This window comes from Cinclus cinclus, chromosome 2, assembly GCF_963662255.1.
Source record: "Cinclus cinclus chromosome 2, bCinCin1.1, whole genome shotgun sequence".
Taxonomy (NCBI): domain Eukaryota; kingdom Metazoa; phylum Chordata; class Aves; order Passeriformes; family Cinclidae; genus Cinclus; species Cinclus cinclus.
This window is the reverse complement of record NC_085047.1, coordinates 53,767,033-53,789,260: the sequence shown is the minus strand read 5'-3', so window position 1 is coordinate 53,789,260 and position 22,228 is coordinate 53,767,033. Positions and strand designations below refer to the sequence as shown.

The 22,228-nt window shown below is 40.5% G+C and overlaps 1 protein-coding gene across 1 annotated transcript; it reads right to left on the bottom strand.

The window, feature by feature from the left end:
• Nucleotides 1-13,438: 13,438 nt before the first annotated feature.
• On the bottom strand, nucleotides 13,439-21,635 carry NHLRC3 (NHL repeat containing 3). Its single transcript, XM_062487655.1, has 7 exons — nucleotides 21,505-21,635; nucleotides 20,313-20,462; nucleotides 19,336-19,483; nucleotides 18,655-18,855; nucleotides 17,419-17,510; nucleotides 15,449-15,561; nucleotides 13,439-14,967 (listed from the first exon to the last, which is right to left on the bottom strand). Exons 1-7 carry the CDS (start codon nucleotides 21,553-21,555, stop codon nucleotides 14,739-14,741), a joined length of 984 nt encoding a protein of 327 aa, XP_062343639.1. The 5' UTR covers nucleotides 21,556-21,635; the 3' UTR covers nucleotides 13,439-14,738.
• Between the last annotated feature and the right edge of the window lie 593 nt (nucleotides 21,636-22,228).

Sequence of the window (22,228 nt, the reverse complement as noted above, 5' to 3'; positions counted from 1 at the left end):
CTCACCTCCAGCAGGAGAACAAACTCAGAGGCAGCTTTCATTTAAAAGAAAATTTGTTCATTAGCCAGGAAGAAAATCCCATTAAAAAGTGAGGGATTTCCATGACTGTGCTGCAGTATTAATTTTCAAATATTCTGCCAAAAAATTTTGGGTATTTTTCATAAGATGAAACTATAATTCTGAATGGGACCTTGAGTGGGGGCATGAGTTGACTTTCCTGGGAGAAGTCCCAGAATGCAGTTTGAGACACTTCAGATTCCTTCTCTGACAGATTTATAAATATATTTCCAGCATGGATTAAACTATTTGATGGTAGTATTTGCTTCCTGGCAGGGAGTGAGTGTGTGCAGTGTTGAATTTGACTCATGTTGTTCCTTTTCTGCTTGTTTGGTAATACTGGTTTGGTGTAAATAAGGGGCTGACTCCTGGTATGTTAGTACAGCTAAACAGATGTGGGGCAGGGGGGTGGGGCTGAGCACTGGCCCCCAACTGTTTGCTGCTGAATTTTCAGTTTGCCCAAGGGCTGACCAGACCACTTCAATGAATGTTTTCCAGGACAGAGCCCAGAAGTGCTTCTGGAGAGAGTCTTTCCTCAGCAACTCCTGCCAGAAGGCACCATGAGTGAACCTGACCCTCCATCCCTGGTGTATGTCCTCATGCCACACACTAGTGTGACTAAAATGTCCACTTACAGGTTCTTGAAGTTCAGAGTTGCAGAGCAAACTGTAGATTATTTCAGAAAAAGAAAACAAGGTGAAGTTTCCTGGCCCTTCTAATCATAATTCCTGTTGCTGAAGAGGAACTAACAGGGTGCCAGAGGACATCCAGAGAGAGGGTGGGATGGAATAGGACCATGTCCTGGGCTGTGTGGATGTGGGACAGTCCATGTCATTCAGGGGTAGGGACCAAACTCTTTTTTTTTTTCTATTTTAAATAGAGTGTACATAGTCTTTGCCATCCAGCCTTTCAACATGAGATACTGGAGTTTAGACCCTCCTCCAGCTGCCCAGAGAAAACAGCAAATTTTAATTTTTTATTTTTTTTTTTCCCATAGAGAGCATTAGGCAGGTGAAAATCAGGGCTATGGCCAGAAGCTGCACTTCTCAGGTCAGAACCAACTTGCGGGTGGGTTTTGCAAGAAAAACAGCTAATAGATCTATTGGGTCCTTGCCTTCACAATGCAGTGGGTGGGAGATCTTTTCTGGAAACTCTCCCACAGAGAAGCTGTCTATATTGTGACATGTAACATTCACCCAAGCTGAAGAAGGGGTTAGTTTTGCAATGTTAATGGATCAAAACTTTTTCCCCTTGAGCTCCATGCATGGTGCCATAGCATGGCAGAACCCCTAAAAAGGCATTCCTACACAAGCTGTTAGCACCTCCAGTTAAAATTTGTTCCTTCCTTTGCCCCAGGCATGCTGTCAGTTACCGCATCTTAGCTTCTGGCTTGAAAATTTTAGCCAAAGGGAATCTTCTATAAATTGCTGAATTCAGTCATAAAGCACTCATATGACCATTTCACAAGATATTTTAACTGGAACAAACCCAACAAGAATAGTCATGTAGAGATGATGAGGCTTTAACTCTGCAGTGTCATGATCTTTTACTGATGGGAAAGTGCCCAGAAGGATTTTCTTGGAAATTGATTTTTCTCTTTAATGTTGCTAATAAGAGATATTGATAATAAAGATTAACCTAGGTATCTCTAAATAAAAATGGCATGCCTCTGCTGTGGTTCGCTTGCAGGAAAATGGGTCCAAATCCCTTTCTAATGCTAAGGACTAAAAAGTACAATATGCAAAATAATTATTATAATCCGTCATTTTCACTGAAACAAAGTAGAAAAACAAACAATTATGATAGTAGACTGAATCATAAAATGGCAATATGCCAAGGTATGTATCAGCTGAGTCTTCTTCTTACTTGTCTGTTAGCAAAATAAAGAGGATTAGGGGAATGACTCATCTGTTGATTGGAAAATCTACTTTAAAGTTGCAAAGAAATTCAATAACATTTAATAAGCAATAATTCGCTGAGCAAAAAGCTTCTGTTCACTTACAGCTGCACTCCTCAGCTTGTAAACTGTGGATGCTCTGGAGCAGCAGAAGCAACCCAACTCTGATGTCAATCCCTCATCACCAGGTTTTATCTTCTTGTGTTTGTTATGGTCCTAGTAAGTGGGGTCATATTAGCAACAACAAAATATGTGATGTATTTGCTTAGGGGGAAATCCTACTTTTGCTGTAGCTGTCAGTGACAATTTCATTCTTGATTTCAGTGCAGTCAATGTTTTAACCTTTCCTACAAGTTTTGTTTCCTCTATATAAAATCTGGGTTCCTCCTACACCAAGCTAAGATTCATAACGCAACTGAAGTTGTGAGTTTAAAACTATTTGTGGCCACCAAAGCGATGCCTGAGCTGTTGTAAAAGGGAAAAAAATCACGCTGTTCAAGCTCAGACTTCAACATCCCCTCCTCCCCATCCCCTGTTATCAGAGCAGCCAGCAGCTCCCTGCGCTGCGGGCGCCGGTGAGGATTCCAAACGGTGCAGCAGTTCTGGGCAAAGCCACCAGTGCTGGGGAGGTCCTGGCAAACTGCCCGTCCCTCGTCTTATCTGCAGCCTGGGCTCATTCAGCCCGAGATGCTGCTTTGTCTTCATCTCACAAAACCCCGATGTCACCTCAGCAAAACTCCAGCTTCACTCTGCTCAGCAGCCTGGTGAGGATCTAGGTAACAGGTTTGTCCAAGTGCTACGTGGCTGTGCCTCCACTCTGCATAACTGCCCTGTGTTGGTGTTTGGCAAGTGCCATCTGGTTTTCATTTTCTTTCACAGTATAATTCATCACCTCCACCCCCACAGATTCACAGTGCAACTGCCTTTCTGTTTTTAAGACAATTTCAGCTGAATGTGTTTTAATTTACTTTAGCTAAAACCCAGCAGACACTACCATCAAATCATTCGCTTTTAAATTAAAAGTTACTTGATTTGCAAATTTTAACAAGATAGGACTACTCATAAAATCTTAATTGATAAAGTAAGAAGATGCTTGGAAGACAAGGACCAACCATATAACAACTCTGCTTGCCATAATCTAGGATAGTACTCTGGAGAAGCATCTTAAGCACATTAAGACCCATGATGATATGTAAGCACTAAGAATAATAGTGAGCAATTAGAAGAGGTGTAGAGATGAAAACACCTATTGTAGCTCAGTACAGGAAATTGTTTAATAGTCCTTGTTGTAACTCCAATTACTATAAAAAAATAGTTTGGAAGTATCTTCCATTAAAAACTAGTTTTTGAATCTTGCACTTTGAAAGAGGAGACTGGCTTTTTCTATTTGTGGACCTGTGTACAGGCAAGGTCAGCTGAATAAAATGTAAAGCTAAGAAGGAGTAAAAGATATAGCTGATCACAGAGGGAACAAAGACAAGTAACTGATAAACCACGAATAATGTTTTTGTTGCATGTTCTTGAGGCTTCTGGTGAACAGTTTTCTCCCCTCTACTTAGACACAACACTGTTAACACCATCGGACACAGCTGTAAGGAAAACTGTGAAGAGAGAATAAGACCTGAAGCAGCAGCCCACCTCTGGTGACATGGATTATTTCCTTTCTCAGAAACACGGAAAGCCCACTTCGCACTGTAATTTTATATTCTCCTCAGCTGTGTCTTAGGGAATCACTTCACACATCAGTTATTTTCATTGAATGGCATTGTGTGTCAAGGTGTTGTCAATTGCAGACATGTTTACCAGGTTAAAGGCATATTGTCAGAAACAATACTGTACGTGCACATATGCACGTTTAATAACCTTATTAAATCTATTAAAGCATGCAAAAGCCTAGGAAGTGTCAGAGGTAATGCCATCTGTGCAACTCTAAATCTGCCCTTTCCCCACATGTATCATGACTACAATCTTTCATGACATGACCACCAATTTATTTTCTCCCCAGGGGCGCCTGTCTCATTTAGTGTCCTTTGCTGGGTGGTCCTCCTTCAGCTTCCCATTCCTTGGACATCTCCAGGCTCACTGCACAGACAAACATCCACATATTTTCCACGGGAAAAACAAGTGGAAATTCTCATGCAGAGGGCATGACCTTTGCTTAATTTAAAGCCATATTTAGTAGGAAGATGTTAGAGCTTCTGCCTGCTTTAAAATTCTTCTAAATAAGTGGAAAACAACATACCTTCTTAGGAGTCACTGATTTAAGAAGATAAAGAAATCCATTGCATGGATGACTTCAGCCTGAATAGTTTAAATTCAGAGGTCAAAAGTAAACAAAAACAACGTCTAATGAAGGTGAATGTTGGAAGGTTTTGGCTGGGTGATATGACTTGCTTTACTGATCATTCAGCTTGTATTTTGATAAGCCCACTGCAGTCCTGGGAGTTTCCTACAGAGCCTTGTTGAAGAAGAGGAACAGGACACCAGAGTTGGGGACTGAGATGGGGCTTCAAGTGAAACATCTTCAGAAAAAATGGGAGAAGCAATGTCCAGGGCTGGTTCTGTTCTCTCTTCCCTTCTATCCCCTCAGGTTGATCTGTGGGTGAGGGCATTGCTGCAAAACAAGCCTTGATGGGCACCTGGAAACCTCTCCAGGCTGGAGGAGGTCAGCTTCCCCTTTTGTTTCATTCCCTTTCTTTGTGGAGCAAACAAGAAAGCAAAAAATAAGGGACCAACAAAATGCTTCAGGTTTGCTTTCACCCACTTCAAAAACTAAGACCAGGAAATTAAACCAACAGCAGCAGTTAAAATAGTCATATCCCAGAACAGGAATGAAGCAACCCAATCCCATTTGCCCACAATTTCCAGGTTGCAATACTGGGAAGCCAGTATTGCTTCAATTTTACCATTCAGCCCTCCCCCACTGCATCTGATTATCTGTACAAAAGGCTAATAAATTCTCTGCTGAATTTAAAAAAGCAGCAGTATTTGCATTTTGAACACCCAGACACACGGGATTCAGCCCATTTAATTATTACGCTTCAGAGGATGTACCTGGTGTTGTCACTCACCCTCAGTGGAGGCACAGGATAGCAAGGGATGGGCAGTGGGATTATGTCACTTGGCCTACTGGTGTTTATTTAAATGTTACCAATTGCCACTCCTGGTTTGGAGCCTAATTTACACTTCAGATTCGAGACTGCTATCCTAGGAATAGCTCTGTCCTGGTTCTAGCTCGTTAAATGTGTGCACCAGGAATCACTTTCAATTTGACTAGGCTTGCATAAATCTTTGCCTAACAAAAAGGATACATTTCCAGCCTGTGTCATTAACTTGTACTTCCATGAAATGCTACTGTGTTCCTTAATTTTTTTGAATGTTTTGTTTACTTGAATTCACCTCTAAACACATTGCAGTGAAAAAGAAATTCTTCCACGGGCTACCAGGTATGTTTATAATAAAACTTTTTAGAAGGTGCTCATAATTTTCTCTATTAGTTCTCCCACTGTTTCAATAGCTGCAGTGTTCTTATGTCAAGACCTCTTGGCAATGTGCAGCCTTTTATCTTGGGTATTGTGTGGTGCCAAGTGCTGGTTTTTTTTTTTCCTTTTGAAATAACATAGGGTTTGAGATTTTTAGATCAAGATGCAAATGTTTCTTCTCAGATAAAGATTTTGGGTCAAGCAGCTCTTATTCCTTTCTTATCTAGCTGAAATTTCTGCCAAGCAGAAGAGTGAGAACTAAGGATGCCAAAAGATCCATTAAAACTTGTACACTGTAACTATTGCAGTGAGTTGGACTGGTGCAAAGTATTCCTTGGTATACCTGCGGTGGTCTAATGGATCCCTCACACCACATCAGACCTTCTTTGGAAAGGTTGGAAATTTCAGATTGTCTTGCTGAATTATAAATTGATTTTCTTTAACACCAGCCTATTTCCTTGGGGAAAGCCTCTTGGGCAAGGGAGGGCTGTCTCTGTACAGAGCAAACACAGCAGGGAGCTACTGCTGATGCTGGGTGGCTTAGGAAGTTTCATTATAGAAGCATTTGCTACCACTCTCCTCTCCCAGCATGCCTTGGACCCAGACTAGATCAATAAAATTAAATTAAAATAGCCTACATATGAATCTATGAATGTTAGATTATATATACTGCATCTGCTGCACACATCTCCTGATATATTATCTGTATAACTGAGTGTGTGTGTGTTTGTGTTAAGGATACATACAGTATGCAATCCATACAATCTGGAATTTTTTACATCATCTTCAGCAAGTCGAAATTTGCTGGGGAAGTTGATATTCTTTATTATACCTAGTGAGAAATTTGATTTAAAAAGGAAGAAAGTTACATAAGGCCTTGCATACCCAAATGCTTTTAAACTGCCACAAATGCGCTAACAAGAGATAATATTTCTCCTTGCAAAAGTTGTGCCTGCAGATCATGATAGGTTTTATATCAGGAGGGTGATTTCTTCCTGTGCTGGAGGAGGAAGGTGCTGCTCACAGAGCAGGCATTGTGACTGGAAGGCGCTCTGGTTCTCTGCAGAATAGGAAGGGCTCAGGGTGAAGCAGATGGGACACACCGGACTTACATGAGAGCTTTGCAGAGCTGCATGGATTTCACAGCACCTGGCAAACTTCCTAGGACTCCTAGTGGTCAGCTCTGCTTTAGAGGTGGCCTCTCCTAGACTGCCAGCAAATCTACCTTTTTTAGGTAAGCTGCAATGCTTGGTTAAAAAAAAAAAAAAAAAGAGACTTTTATAACATAAGCTCCTCCAGTGCTGTCAGGGCTTCCTGATATGCAATCCGTCCTCCTCTTCTGTGCACTGCTGGGGAGTTGTGTGCAGGGAATAAGACCTGTGCACTGCCAAAACCTGTGTGAGGATGGAGAAACTGTGACTGGAAAGCAGCAGGCCAGAGAGAAGGTAAGTACATGATGGGAGCTGTCTGTGACAGCCCTTTGCAGCTGGGTGAGCTCTGAAAGTAGATTTTCATGGGTCAGACCATCTTACATGTAAAGAAAATAGAAAATTTACTCTATTAATATTAACTGTTTAATAATAAAATATGTTTGCGAAATATTGTCTGTGGCCTGTATTTCCTCCTGACAAAAGTGTCTATGAGAAAGAAGGACATCTATGACATGGAGGTTGGGCAGAATGAAATTCAGGAACTGTCTGCTGCACCATGCATCCCTGTTACAACACTGGCAAGCATTTTCAAATCAATTGAAAGGTACCACCTGTAAAGTCATCCCAAATATTTTTACCTCCTCCAGCTCATTGTCTGTCTTATATATGATTCAGACTTTCTTTCTATTTTCATCTGGTAGCATCATCCATCACAAAGCCCTGTTAAGGCAACAGCTTGGAGGCAAATCATGGCAATCCTTAGTTACAATAAAATCTCCTGCTCTTAAAACAATTTTCTAGTTTTCATTAATAAAAGCTCTGAAATTAGACTGGGCATTAAGTAAGATGGAGCAAGCCTTATTACAGAGCTAGTGTGTGGACTCTGCTGGGGTAAAATCCCTCCCCCCTCCTTGCCCCTGACAGCCAGGTCTCCTCTTTAATTGATTAAAGACTTTTTTCCACTGTAAGATTTATGCACCTTGAAGCATATGCCTCTAGAATGATTCCTTTATCTTTTACAGCATTCCTGTAGAGACAGTTACAGGTATTTGCTTGCAGACCAGTCACCCACTGTCATGAACATTGCAGTGGGAGGCCTCATCTGGGAGCCAAGAGTCATCTTCTGCCTGCTTGTTCCAGCTAAACCAATGCATGAGATAAACCAGCACAACCATCAGCATTGTGTCTTGGCTGGAAATCATTATTACATTCAAAGAGCACCTTCATTTGAATTCCAACATTTTTCAAGGGCTCCAATCTTTGAAGAAAAATTGGCTTGTGCTACCTTGTGCTTGTGTCAGACCATGGGTGATGATGTGTTACTAAAAAATTTAGTATTTTTTAACATTTAGCACCTGATACAGAGAGTATAGTGTTTTTCATCTTTGGGAGAGTGGACAGGTGACACAGGCAGCCACAGCATGACCCATAGGAGGAACATCAAAGATGATCAAACTGGAATGAGGGCAACTCTGATCCCTTTGCTGAAAATTTTGATTTTCAGTAAGACAAATTAAATGATTTTGAGACTGTATGTCCTATTCATAAAGTACCTTTACTACTAAAAGCTTAGATATTTGCAAAATCTTATCTTCCTTTCAAGCTAACTCCTCCTGCATAATAGACACCACATGTCTCTGCCTATCTGTATCCTCCACTCCACCATGGCATGCCAGCTGTCTGTACATCCACACCAAGTTCTGAAGCCAAAACAGTTCACAGCAGCAGCTATAGGGGAAAGGCATGTTCATGCAGAGGCCTTACGTGATGAAATGCTGATGATATCCCACACAGTAACTGCATACAGCCAAGGATTTTTAAAAGACTTTTCTTCCCCTGCTCTATCATTTCTATTTCTGCTTTAGCCTTCCTGAGATTAGAAGGGGGAAGAAGAGGCAGAATTGCCTACCCTGTTCTAAATGAGCATGCACTAGGAATTCACATAACTGCATTGCAAAGCTTTCTGTTCGATCAGCTGGTGCTTTTCTAGTACCACTCATTCTTCTCTTTGTTTCCTGACTGCTGCTCAGTTTGGAAGCTGATATTTTCATAGAATCATCTTTCATGAGCTGGAATAATTTGCTGAATAGCAGTATCTATTAAAGCTATCACACTCTATAACTGGACTTCTTTTTTTCTAATTGTGCCTGATTTTATATTTATCAGTGTTATATTTCTTTTGCTAATTTATTGCCCATTCAGTCCCATGACATCCTTCTGCAACTTTTTGCAGCTTTTGTCTTTATTCTCATGCCTCAGTGGCTTAGTATTGTCAGTAAGTTCTGTCCCTGACTTCCCAAATTAATTTCCAGAACATTTATCAATAGATTGACCAGCACAGAACCAGTTTTTAACTTCACTTTTAATATTTTAATTTGTCTTCCATAATTAGCCCCTTTTCATTTCACACAATTGGACATTTGGCATGAGACGTTGCTAAAAGCCCTTTTAAGATTTAAGCAAATTTTATTAGCCACATCATTCTGTCATACATGCGCAGGGATTCTTCCAAAGACCTGTAATAGATTTAATGGTTGAATATCCAGTATCTCTCTTTCTTTATAGTTTATGTCAATTGGCAAGGTACAATCATCAATTCTTTCGAAGCTCTACAGAAATTTCACACACCAGTGTGGAGGGGGCTTTTGTTTGTGTGTGGTGGATTTTTTGAATCATATTTGCCATTTTTTCTCTCCTGTGATACTAATGCAGTTCTAAGCACAAGTTAGTATTTCAGAAATCTCCTGAAAATATATAATGACCTTAATGAACTGATCACCTGCTAATGACTTACCTGATTGTTTCAATAAGCCATTTATTGACACTTAAATTCAGCCATAACTTCTGATTAAGACCCTGTAAAAAATGCCAACAGCATGAAAATTTTGCCAAGCATTTCAACAGCAAATACTGATAAAAAGCACTGTATCCATTCTAGTCTATTCTTCCACCTTTGTACCTTAACAACATAGTCTCCCAAATTCTCTGACAACTGTCAGAGACAGTACAGTGTACTGAGAGCTAATAGCAGGAATAAATTCAGCCTCCTCAAATCATGGGGAGATAGTGCTACTTCTGTACAGCACACAGATAGGTTTAGTGCTGGCAATCCAATATCCAGACTTCCTGTAGCACAGTAAACATTCTACTGCATTTGTTTTTATTAAAAAGTGCTATGAAAACATTTTGAAATTAAAGTCTTATCTTAAAAGTTTTCTATTGCAAGTCAAGTTTTCCAATCTATACAGTTTAGATAAGCAGAGCAAGAGATGACTCAGTCATCATCTGTAAATGACTCCACGGGTGATAAGAAAAAAAAAAATAGCCATATTAAATCTCTACGCTACCTGGAAACAGAACACAGGGTATTGAAGAAAAATTAATCCAGACTAAATATAAAGCCTCCCCTTCATAATGTTTATTGATTACTAGGAAGAATTTAAGTATACAGACTCTAATTATTCAAGAGATTTCTCAAATCTTAATTTGTTTGTAAGAGATCCCACCACAGCTGAGACTGAATTACCAGTCTTATTCCTGTTGTAACTGGGCAGTATTTTTCATCTCTGCTTTGCAGATCCAGTTACAAAATTACATGTGGCTTCCTCAGACTCAAAACATATGATACTATGATAAAGGATGTCTATTCAATACCTCATTTGTATCAGTGTTACTTTGGCTTTAATGCAGTAACAAATCATTCTGTGTGGATAAATTAATATGCTCCTACTTTAAAACTTCATGTAAACAGCATGACTGATGTTTTATGAACCCTGAAAGACAGAATGATTCAAATATATCAAATAATTTCCCTGAAGAAAAGTTTGTGTTCTAACCTTTTAATGGCAGCTACTGGGAAATACGATTTTTGCAGATGCAATCTTCCAAAGGAGTAGAATAAAATAGTAATACAAAACCAGAGCAATACTTTTTAAAACAAAGCCTGAGAAAGGAGAGGTAGAATAAAATTGGTGAATGAGATTAAATAAGATTAGCTCTAATCTCACTCAGGATCACCTCTGTAGGGAAATACACTGGCATCGCTATCTTGATGTAATTATGCTGCTGCAGTTATAGTTTTATAAATTATTATGTTTCCAAAGCAACATAGCAGTATTAATTCCATTGAAACCAAGGATGTAAGGACTACAAGAATCAATTTATGATATCCAGTTGTCTCTGGACGCTGAATTAGGGATTTCTTTTCCTAGGAAAACCATGGAAATAAAAGATAGACATAAATCCAGTAATAATAGACCAAAATTACTATGATTCTATGATCAGCTTATGCTTAAAGCAGTCAATTTCAAAGAGAGAAGGGAAGTCTGGAGCAATTAATTAATTATCTTTGTAGACTCTCTGAAAACGTTCAGGATGCACCAGCTGTTATGTCAGTCCTCACACTGAGCACCCCCCAAGCATCAGCAGGGGTTTGGTGCCCTCTTACGATGGATACAGGCAATCTGAGTGATTGCAAACACACTTCTGGCTTCTCAAGATCGCTTGAGAAGGCTTCTGGAGACACAAATTGTTAAGAAAGCAAGTGGTGACTGAGATAAGTGACTACTTAATGCTTCAAAAAGGTTAATAACCACTGTAAGGCAGCGAACTTACCCAAAGAGGCAGTGAACTTCCAGCAACAAACAGACCCATGAACATACTTTAGTACCCTCCCCTTCAGCTCTTATTGAGGTGCTCAGCCTCACTAACCTGATCTTGCACAGCACTAATCTGGCTCAGGCTTTTTCTGCTTTGGCCAAATACTGTTAATAAATTCCTGGCTATGAGAAAACACACACACACACACACACACACACACACACAAAGGTTGTTGAGCATCACAAAATAAACATGAATAATGGGGCACTGGCACAGGTTCCCCAGTGAAGTGGTGGGTGCCCCATCTCTGGAAGTGCTCAAGGTATGGTTGAATGATCTGAGCAACCTGATCTAGTGCAAAGTTCCCTGCTCATGGCAGAGGGGCTGGAACCAGGTGATCTTGAAGATTTTTTCCAACACAAACTATTTTATGATTCCGTGAAGAGAGAGGACTATGTGATCTGGTCTTACCTCCAAGAAACATAATCCAGTTAACAACCTAGGTACTTAAACAAAAGGATCAAAGAAAAAAAAAAAAAGACTAGCAGAATTTGAGACACCAAGATAGAAAAAAAATCCCCAACCCCTACATTGCCTAAAATTAGATTTCTGGACAGTTTTAGCAATCACCTTAGGTTTCTCTCTCATCTAGTTAACACTGCAGTATGTTACTGTTTTTCTTGTGCAAGTATTTCTAATCCATAGAGAACCTTTCTTGGTCTTCTAAACCCTAGACAGATTGCTCAGTAAATTTTTTTCTGGAAATAAAACCTGATTTGGTATAAGAAATATTTTGCTAGTTTCTTTTTAATTTCCCTATTAGCATAATAAGGGTATACACTTTAAATGTTTTTTTTCTTTTAACTTGGCACTTATGAAACTCATCATTCCATTTTACTAATTACTCAGAGGGAAACATATGAGAGCTATTTACGTCTCTGTGTTGATACATAAGTTAGTATGCAACAGAGATTGGCCACAGAAATAGTGATGTATAAAGACAACATGGAATTTTAGATTACCTTTAAATGTTGGTATCAGAAATTATTAAATAACTTATTTAAGTGCTGAGGCCCCTGTATTTTGAAGAGTAATCCATTACAATAGAATGCATTTATATTAGTACATAAATAAATCACCCAAGACTTTAATAATGGGAAATTTTCAATTTATTTTATCAAATTCTCCTACTATGCATTTCTTCAGAAATCGGTTTCAAGGTGATACATAAGAAAGTATTCAGAGAATGAGCAAGTTAGTGCACAAAATAATTTTCTCAGTCTGGTCATAGACACAGATAAAATAGAGTCTAAGCATTTCTTAATTATTATTAATAAGCATCCCTTGTCCCTTGTTATCACAGATACCCAAATGCCTAAATGGCAAGGCACATTTTGGTACCTTGGCCTATTTCAGTAAAGCCACACAAAACTGGATGGATGCTCCCCATTTCTTGGGGCTGCAAAAGGTCATGAAAAAGAGCTGAGAGCAGATCTGCACAGCAAACAGAAACCTGTACAAGTAAGTTATTTGTCAACATCCGAAAGTGCACTATATTGCTTTACTGAACACAAAACCATGTTCCCAAAGGGCTTGGAGTTCTATTTTCAAATGGATGTGACAAAGGAAAAAATAAATAAGGAGAAGATGTAGTGAAGAAAGATGGGTATGCCTGGACCCCTTACACCACCAAGATATGCTCAAATATCATTATTTTACAGTAAAATTTTATAAAGTAAACCCACCTTGTATAGACAAGAAATAGCTAAATTGCACACAGAGCAGAGATCCCTGAGCTAGTCAAAAACTAGTTAGAAAAGCCACATAACACACTTTATGGACATATTCACATAGGTCTAGGGGAAGTACTGCTACTACTTCAGCAAATAAATGTTGTTTACTAACTCCCATTCAAGACCACAGGAGTGATGGACCATATTTGCTAGTGTGTAACCTTGAAGTTCTGGTTCTAAGGCTTGAGTGACGGCAGCCCCAGGTGGGATTTGGTCTTACTGTTGTAGGTGTAGCCAACAACAAAGCATTCACATTTAGTGCATTAATCTCAGACAGTGCTGAAATCAGGCAGTCATACTTTTCAGAGAAAGTATGAATCTGACTTTTCTGAACAGCTTTTCCATCTTCTGATTCACAAATTTGTGATCATAGGTTGAAACCTACTAAATTAAGTAGCATTTGCTTTTGATAATGTTCATTGAAGTAGGCATTTACTATATTCCCTTTCTAAGAAAGTATAAAAAAAATTACCTCTCTTAGCTGGTGATTAGCATTAAAATAATCCACATAGTAGAATAAGTGTGTGGAAACAGCAAAAATCCTCTCAAATGTTTAAAGAGCTAGAAAATATGGAATGTGGATGCACAGTTTTACCATGTTCATCAGTTATCCACGATCTCATTTCTGCCATGCCATCTCTCCCATCCCATTTTTTCCATACCTGGTTTCCTCTATGCTATAAAGTGAACTTAAAATCTTGTAGCAAAATGCAAAGAAACCAGAACAACTTTGTTCTGGGAATGGAGAGGTAGGACTTTTTAGGACAGAGATTAGAGACATTGCTATAATATAGTGTAAGAAACTTAACTCTACACATTAATGGAGTTGATGAAGTCTGAGTTCTGGAAATAAATTAAAACAGATGCTTTGCTGTTAACTGACAGAGCTTAAATTGAATCAGAAGAAAATCATATGTCTCCCAGTCCCTGCTGCTGATTAACACTTGCTTAGCAAATTGCAATTTGTTTTTCTTGAGGACCTTACATGACTTGAACCTCAATATGTTCCACTATGAAATCTTACAGAACAGAAAACTCATGCTGAAATAAATCAAATAAGGTTAAGAACTAATTCAGTCAAGAATCAGTACTTGGCTGCTGTGCAGATACTTTTAATTTAGTTTGAAGTGTCTAATATCAATTTAGCTGAAGCTTATTACAGACTTCATGGCTTTAGCTAGAGCTGAAAACAGATTTCAATACTTATGTCATTAACCACCTAAGGCAGATGCCAATATCAGTACTGACACCAATATTCAGCAGCATCTAATTTAACACTGTGACACATCCTTATATTTTCTGTTGGACAGTATCAGCACAACCATTCCAAAAAAAAAAAAAAGTGAAAAAACATTGAAATAAAGTGCTCTTCTCCAAGGAAATAATTTATAAATCTTCTTTCAGACATTTCTGACCATATAAACACACAGCCTAAGTAGAGTCCCAAGTTGACCCCATATATTTAAGATCAACAGTTGTGTTTGTAAAGTTTTATAGAATAAAATTAAAATGCTTATCATTTTACAATTGCAACAAAAGTAAAAACTACCATATCATTAGTTAAACAAGTAACAGCTCAAGACCAAGTATTACTTCAGAACTCCAGAACAGCTAGGACAGAGTCTTAGCTCTAGAGTTCTGGGAGCCCTTGTGCATTCTGTACTTGTCTAAGGAAACACAAGCTATAAAGAACTCAAGGAAATATGGTCATAGGTCTTAAATGTCACACAGCTTGTGCCATGGCAGTTGTGGGAAACCATCAGCTTAAGGGTACATATTTTTGTACTTGCTGGGCTCCAATCTCTGCAACATAGACTGCTCCACTCTCCATGTCTACATCCACAAGGTGTGGTTTGGTTTCATCAGCCAGCTGGACACTGTGGACCATGACACATTCTCCAATGGAGCCAACTGAAGGTGCTGCCAAGATTGCCAACCGGTTGATATTCAGCTGAGCTACAATCAGGTATTTGTAATCAGCAGTAAACCTGTGAAAGATAAACGTATTTTTGAACTATGAACTCCATATGACATCTCATTTTAACACAAACAAAACCTCTTTAACAGTTACAGTTTTGAAGGCTATGACCAACAAAATACAATGTAACATTGGGAATTAAGTTGTAAGCCTCGCTCTTCATATGGCTGTTCATTGTGACACATTATGCTACAGAAAATTGGTTCAAGAAAATCTTTCTTCCTGTAAAAGCTGCAACAGTAAAGTTAATAATGTAACAAATGTAAACTGAAGCTCCCAATCCTGCACTCAAATCCACAGGACTTGCTATAAAGCCAGGATTTCCCTGTCAAGATGCAACTGTACAGATCTTTGCATACATTAGGGCACCCAGCAACTCATTACACTGGTTAACTCCTTGTCAGCAGGCATTAAATATCAACATTTTAATTCACCAGTAAGAGTACACCTTATTTACATAATTGTGTGCTTCTAGAACTGTTCAACAACACCTGACAGAATAGGGTCCATCTTCTGAAAAACAGCCACTCCAAGACCCTAGCCATTCTCCTGTGACTTTATCAAAAACTTGGATTCTCTTGTTGCCTCTGTCTGCAACCCATACCTGTTAAAAAGAAAAATCATGGCTATCAACAAATAGAACAAATTAAATTCATTTGTTTTTTACAAGAGCAAAGTTCTCTGTAGTAAAAATGGAAGAATGTATACTTTTTCCCATTCAAAACTAAATCAGATCTGACTTCCAGATATAAACCAAAAGTGACCTGTAGTTAACAAATGCAAATTATTTTATACTAGTTTTACAGAGAAATCAGTGCCTTCTCTTCTTTTTTTGTGGATATATGGATATATTTGGTAGGATTTTTATTCCCACAATGAAGACATATTTCTACCTATTAAATTCTGAAGATCTGTCTAACAGTCTGTCACCTGCATTTTTTTTTTCCAATGGTATTCTCATTTCATGATCATGATCTGCAAACACTTCTGATATGACTAATACTACTATAAATACTGAGCCATTTAAACACTTAGAACATGTTTAGCTGGTTTTGTCTAACCAATTTTGTCTCTGTCCCACCCTGTGTTAACTGGGCTCACAAATATTGCAAGCCAGCAATACCACTAGATAGTTCCAATGAAACCATTTTTTGTACAAAAGTCATTGAAGTTTTAGCTATTGACAAGTCATCAGACTGGTAGGTAAATTTCATTACTTTCCTGGGGTATCACCATAAAGGGAGCAATAAACACAACCTTAGTCCTTTCATCACTATTTTTAAATGAAGCACTACTACAGCATTCTCTTAAATTTCTTATGAATTAACCATTAATTCTCAACCTAAAGTGATGATCAACACTGCCTTGGCAGTAAAATGTAGCTCATCCCAGTCACTGTCTTTGAATGAATAAACTCTGCAGGTTACCCTGCAGCATAAAGTGACCATGTTCCTCCTTCTTTTTTCTCCCGCTCTGCCAAGTTTCTGCAGAGAATAAATTTTTATATACCCTTCTTATTCTGATTCAGACAGCATCAGCAGAATTAGCTTCAACCAGTGGTGTTTTAGTGAAGCAATCTTATTTTTCTTGAAACAGATTAAGAAGCAACTGTATAATTCCTCTCTAGGACTGGCAGACCAAAAGCCAGACTACAATTAACACCTGGCAGAAGCAGACTTTTGGAATGCCTTGCACTGCATGTAAAAGAAAATAATGTCCACAACCTAGCCAGAGCCTCACTACACCTAAAACTCATTTGGAATTTCCAAATATGAAATTAAAGCCCCCTGAAGTGTAGCAACAGAGGATAACAGACCACCACTTCATCATCTAGCAGGATCGCCTTTAATAAACACACCTGAATATTTATATGTTTCTTCTGTGCACAAGTTTTAGGATCAACTACACAGCCAGCCAGCAGGAAAGAGAAAGTAACCACAAAAAAATCCAGGAAGAATACAGCCCATGTTTCTAGCTCTTTTCATTCATCGCACACACAGTCACAGCCCAGTTTTCTGGGCTGTACATCAAAGCACAGGTGTTTATTGCCAGACTTGATCCTTTCATATTCACTTTCCCATGGCAGAAGAGCTGTTAATCAAGGTCAGGATGGCCCAAGAAGGCCACTGCTTCTACATGAAGAAACAAAGTGCTTTTATTTATTACAGAACACACTTCTTCTGTAGTCTCACAATGGCAACCTTTTACAAACTACAGGAGGAACACTCCGTTGTTGCAGGGACACTGACAGTGTAAGTGGTCAGCATTCTGGTGTTAACCTTGGAACAGAACCTGCAGTATAAAACTTCAGCTCAGGACTATCACACCAAAAATGGTTACCCCATAAAGCAACACAGATCACAACAGTTTAAAAAAAAAAAGAAATAAGTTTTGTTTTGTTCAAATACCAATAATTAAATCTGTTGAAAAATTAAATTAAAAAATTCCCTTAATTCTTTACCCGTCCAAAAGCATCCACTGTTACACTGTGAGGAATCTTGAACTGACCAATGCCGCTCCCATTTGTTCCAGTCAGCCATATCTCTTTGTAGTCTTAGCAGTGATCACCATGAAAAATAGAAGTAAAAAAAGTTACAGGGAGAAAACAACAAATAAACCAGCTGTTAAGTCATTCCCTTGCTAAGTTACTTTGGGTAATTTGTAAATGTGAGATTTCTAAACTGTTTAAATACCGTACTCCTAATACATAAATCTGACAGAAAACATGACTACTACAGTTACTACTGGATTGTTATTAGTGGTTACAGGATTATGGTTACAAAATTGTAGCCAGTAATACACAAGAGCTATAATCCAAGGTTCTGTTACGAAGTGAATTAAAAAAAAAAAGAGAAAAAGAAAAAGAAAAAAAAATGTTGGCTGATTGGCTGATTACACACTTTATTTATTTTCTAAATTGATTTTTAATACTTGTTACCTGGAAGTTTTTTACTTTTAACAATTTTGCAAATTAGGTAATAGTAAACTATCTGCTTTATGATAGCACAATGAAGAAACAGTAGCTCCTCCACTTATTCCACCTGTGGGCATGTGCAGACTCTTTAGTCACTCCCTAACTGAGGAGTATGAACAAGCTAATTAGAATCACAACAATTTAAGTATAAAATCCTCTAGACACTGCCTGGTCCAACCTGCTCCTCAAAGCAGGATTAGCCTTGATAAAAACTTCAACTCTGAATTTGGATCAAGTTCCCCACAACTCATCAGCTTTTGAGCATCTACACGAATGGAGAGTGCAAATCATCTTTGGGCCACCCTGTCATTCACAGTCTGACCCCCTTATTCTGAATGTTTTTTAACAAAAATCAAACTGAAATTCACCCCTCTTGAATCTTTTGCTCTGTGTTCCTCATTCTTCACTGTATATCTCCAAGAAACATGAGTCTCTGTCTTCTCTATAGCCTCCTTCTATAACCTCCTTTTACTGGCTTGAAGACAGCAATAAGAATCCCCATTAGCTTTCTTTCTTGGAGACTGAACAAAGTCAGTCTCAGCCTTTTCTCATGAATGACTAGAAGATTTCTCCTGAAGTGACAAGCAATAAAACAGGGTCTGATTCAATAAGGTCTTCAAACTAAAGTTAAATGGCTAATACTCGCTTAAAAGTATTCCCAAGCATGTTATTTAAAATCCAGTTTTCAGTGGTGAACTACTGCAACAGTTCCTTTTTCCATACCATCTGATAATTTGAGCAATCTGTTGTTCATTCCTCCGTCTCCATCAACAACATAGAGTTCTCCAGTTTCCTCCACAAAGATCTCTGCTGGTTGATCAAACTGCAGGGGAATCAAACTTGAACCAGCATTACCTGGTGTGCCCAAGACCTGCAGAAGCTTACCCAAAGGGCTATACTGTTTCACTGTGTGTCCATATTCCCCTGAATCAAGGAAAAAAGAAAGTGCAAAAACATCTTAACAAAACAAAATGTAAGTATTAAAATTGACTGCAGAGATCAAAAATCTGATACTCAAAAGTGATATTAATATATCTAATAGACAAAAGTGTATAATGAGATTATGATAGTGGGTTAGTACATCCATAGGCTTTAACAATATTCATCCACTGTATTAGGATCACTAAACCTAAGCCAGGCTAAACCTAGGTCTATCAGGCTTTTTCCCTGATACTTCTGGGCAGCAAGGAAGAGTGCTGACCAAGCTCATCAGCTGTAAGCAGACACACGGCACGACTTGTGAAACTTCAGACTATTTTGTGCAGAACCTGAGAAGCTTGTTCATGGCAAGAAAAGCACAAATCTATCTCAGAATTGCTTGAGAGACTTAAATAAATGAGTTGTTTAAAGCAGTATTAAATTTTCTTCCCCACCGAATATTTCTCAGATCACCACCATGCATACCTGTTCCAACATCTGTGATCCAAACTGAACTTCCTGTTGCAGTGTTCCATACAAAGATACCATGAGGCATTTCAACTGTATCATTCCAGGAGTGAAGAAAATAGCCTTCTTTTGAGAATACAAGTACCTTTGGCACATTTTCTCCCCGCTGAAAAGGCAAAAAAAGAGTTCTACAGAAGACATATTAAGTAAGTAATCTTATATTTTAAAATTCCTCTTTGTGAAGTTTTAGCAATGTTTCATGAATTGAAAGAATCTCCTGACAAAACTATCTGCTAGAACACTTTCCAGCCAATCTAGACTTTCATCTTACATTACACAGAGTCCAGCTTTCAGAGCAGCCAAGTGCCTGCAGATATCCTGGTCTTCAGCCTGAATTGGGATTTTGTATTCCTGCTGAAAAGCATGCCCAGTGTAATGGGTGTGAAAAACTGCAACAGTGCTTATTAGCTGCATGGCACTCAAGTACTCATAGTGTGCTTTACAAGAAATTCCCAACACATCCCATGGAGAGACTGTCTTATCCATGGCCTACAGATACTCACACATGGACCTAGGTAGAAGAAATTTAACTTCAATTACTCTAAGTGGTTGAAAGAGCTGTGTGGTTTTGATTTCATGGGACAAGGCCTCAAAGAACAGAAGATTCAGCTGCCCCAGAATTACATTTTATCTTACAGCTGAGGGAATAAGCTGCTGTAACTCAGTTAAGTTGGATCATGCGTGTATAACACAGAGATGTAGCACTTAAAAAAACCCCCACAAACGTTGTGCCAGAACTGCTTTCAAAAATAGATATAGCAGAGACATCTCTGCTTATATTTTCTCTTAGTTTGATAAAATAATTATTAACACATATATAAACATGTAAATATATGTAAGTAAAAATACACATATATATCCTAATCTTAACCAGATGCTTTAAAGGCAAAACACCACAAAAACAGCACAGAGAGAAATACAATATTCCCACTCACTTGTCCTACATAGACCAAACCATGGAGAGAATCAACAGCAACACAAAATGTTTGGCCAGTGAAGTGTTCTGGAGTTTTAGGCCAGCCTATGTCCAGCTTGTACATCTGCTGCTCTCCCTTCCAAGGAAAGAAGTACTCTGCTTTCAAAAGCTGAGAATACAAAATAAATATATAGCAGTCAAATTCCAAGAGGGTGGGATCAAAGGAAACAGCAGCTGAAAGTAACTGTGTGCTGAAGCATCATAAATTCATTTATTCAATTTAAATAAACAAGACAGATAAACAGAAGCAGGTTTGCAGCCAGGGGTTTGGATTGCAAGTGGGAAAGCTTCAACAGTCTGAAAAATAGGTAATCAAGTCTTTTGGACTGGGGAGCCCTGGAATGTCAAGGCAAAACACCCAGCCTGAAATTTCTTACACCACAGTTGCTGTTAATATCTGTAAGTCACTCTCCAAAATGAGGTAAATATGCAAATGCACCAGATTCAGTAGCCACTTCAAGATGTGAAAAAAAATAAAAAATACAGGTCAAGAAAGAAAACTAGACCTTTCAAAATGAAGAAGTGTAAAATGCCAGGAACAGTCAGACTCGGGTTAATGTATACATTTTAAACGATAATGGAAATAAATAATCTTCCACCTTCTTGTTCCATTTTTTTCCAGCGGAAGAGTGGAAGCTAACCACTGCTGCCAGGAGAGCATTCGAGAGCAGTCAGCACAGAGCTAGGAAGCAACACGGGAGACCTTGAAGGCCCAAGGGCACCTGGCATTTCTGTTCCTCGGGACCACGGGACACACTGATGACACAGAGCTACAACCAGACAGGCTGGGCCACCATGAAGGAAAGCCGCGAGCAATCAAGCAAGCAGACCACTTGTCAGTATCAAGTGGGAAGTTGAAGTGGGAACCGGGGAACCCACAGACTCCTTTTCCTCCGCTGGGGCGCTGCTCAGCGCCTGGCACCCCCTGGAAGGGGCCGCCCCGCGCAGGCATTGCCTCGGCGGGGCTGCGAAGCCGCCCAGTGCCGCAGCCTCCGCCTGGAACCCACAAGCCGCAAGCGGAGCAGGAGGCACCGAGAGCGAACGGGTCCCAGGGCGCCGCCCGCAGCCCCCGCCCCGCCGGCCCCGGCCCCGGCACCCCGGGCCCTCCCCGTTGTCCGCCCTAACCCTGCATCCAAGCCCGGGCGGCCCACCTGCGAGCCGCCGAGCAGGGCCAGCAGCAGGGTCAGCACCGTCCTGGCCATGGCAGCCCCGACCCCGCGGCCGCTCCCGTCTCCCGGGGGCCGGGCCGGTTGCCATGGCAGCCACGAGGCCACCGCCCCTCCCACATGGCCCCGGTGGCCGCTGCTCCGCTCGCCGTGCCGGGCCCGGGCCCCGGCCCGGGGGATCGCGGCGGTGCGGGGGCGGTACGGGGAGGGCGTGGCGGTGTCCTGGGGCAGCGCTCAGCGCTTCGGCTCGGCGCCGGGAGCTGGGCGAGGGGCGAGTTCGCCCCGAATTTCCCCCGCTCCTGCGCAGGCATCGCAATCGTCGCCCAGCGTAGAAAAGGGCCTGCGCTCCGCGCTGTGATGCCATAGGGGCGCGACGGCGCGGAGGCGGGACCGGCGGAGGGGTTGCGCTGTCCGTGGGTTCACGCGGCTCCCGGGCCGCCTTCCTCACCTGCCCCGGGGGCCGCCCGCGTCCGCCCCGGCTCTGCGCGCTGGGATCGCAGGGCGGCGGCGGCGGCGCCGCGAACGATGCTCAGCGGGGGCGCCCCGGGCCGGCCGGGCCGCGGTGCCGCGTGCTGAGTGGGGCTGCCGCCGCTGCCGCCCTTCCCTTCCGTTCTCTTCCGTTCCCTTCCTTTCCCTCCCTGCCGCTGCCGCGACCCCTGCGCCCCGCGCCCGCCGGAGCGCCCGCGGGACGCGCGGGGAGCGGGCGTAC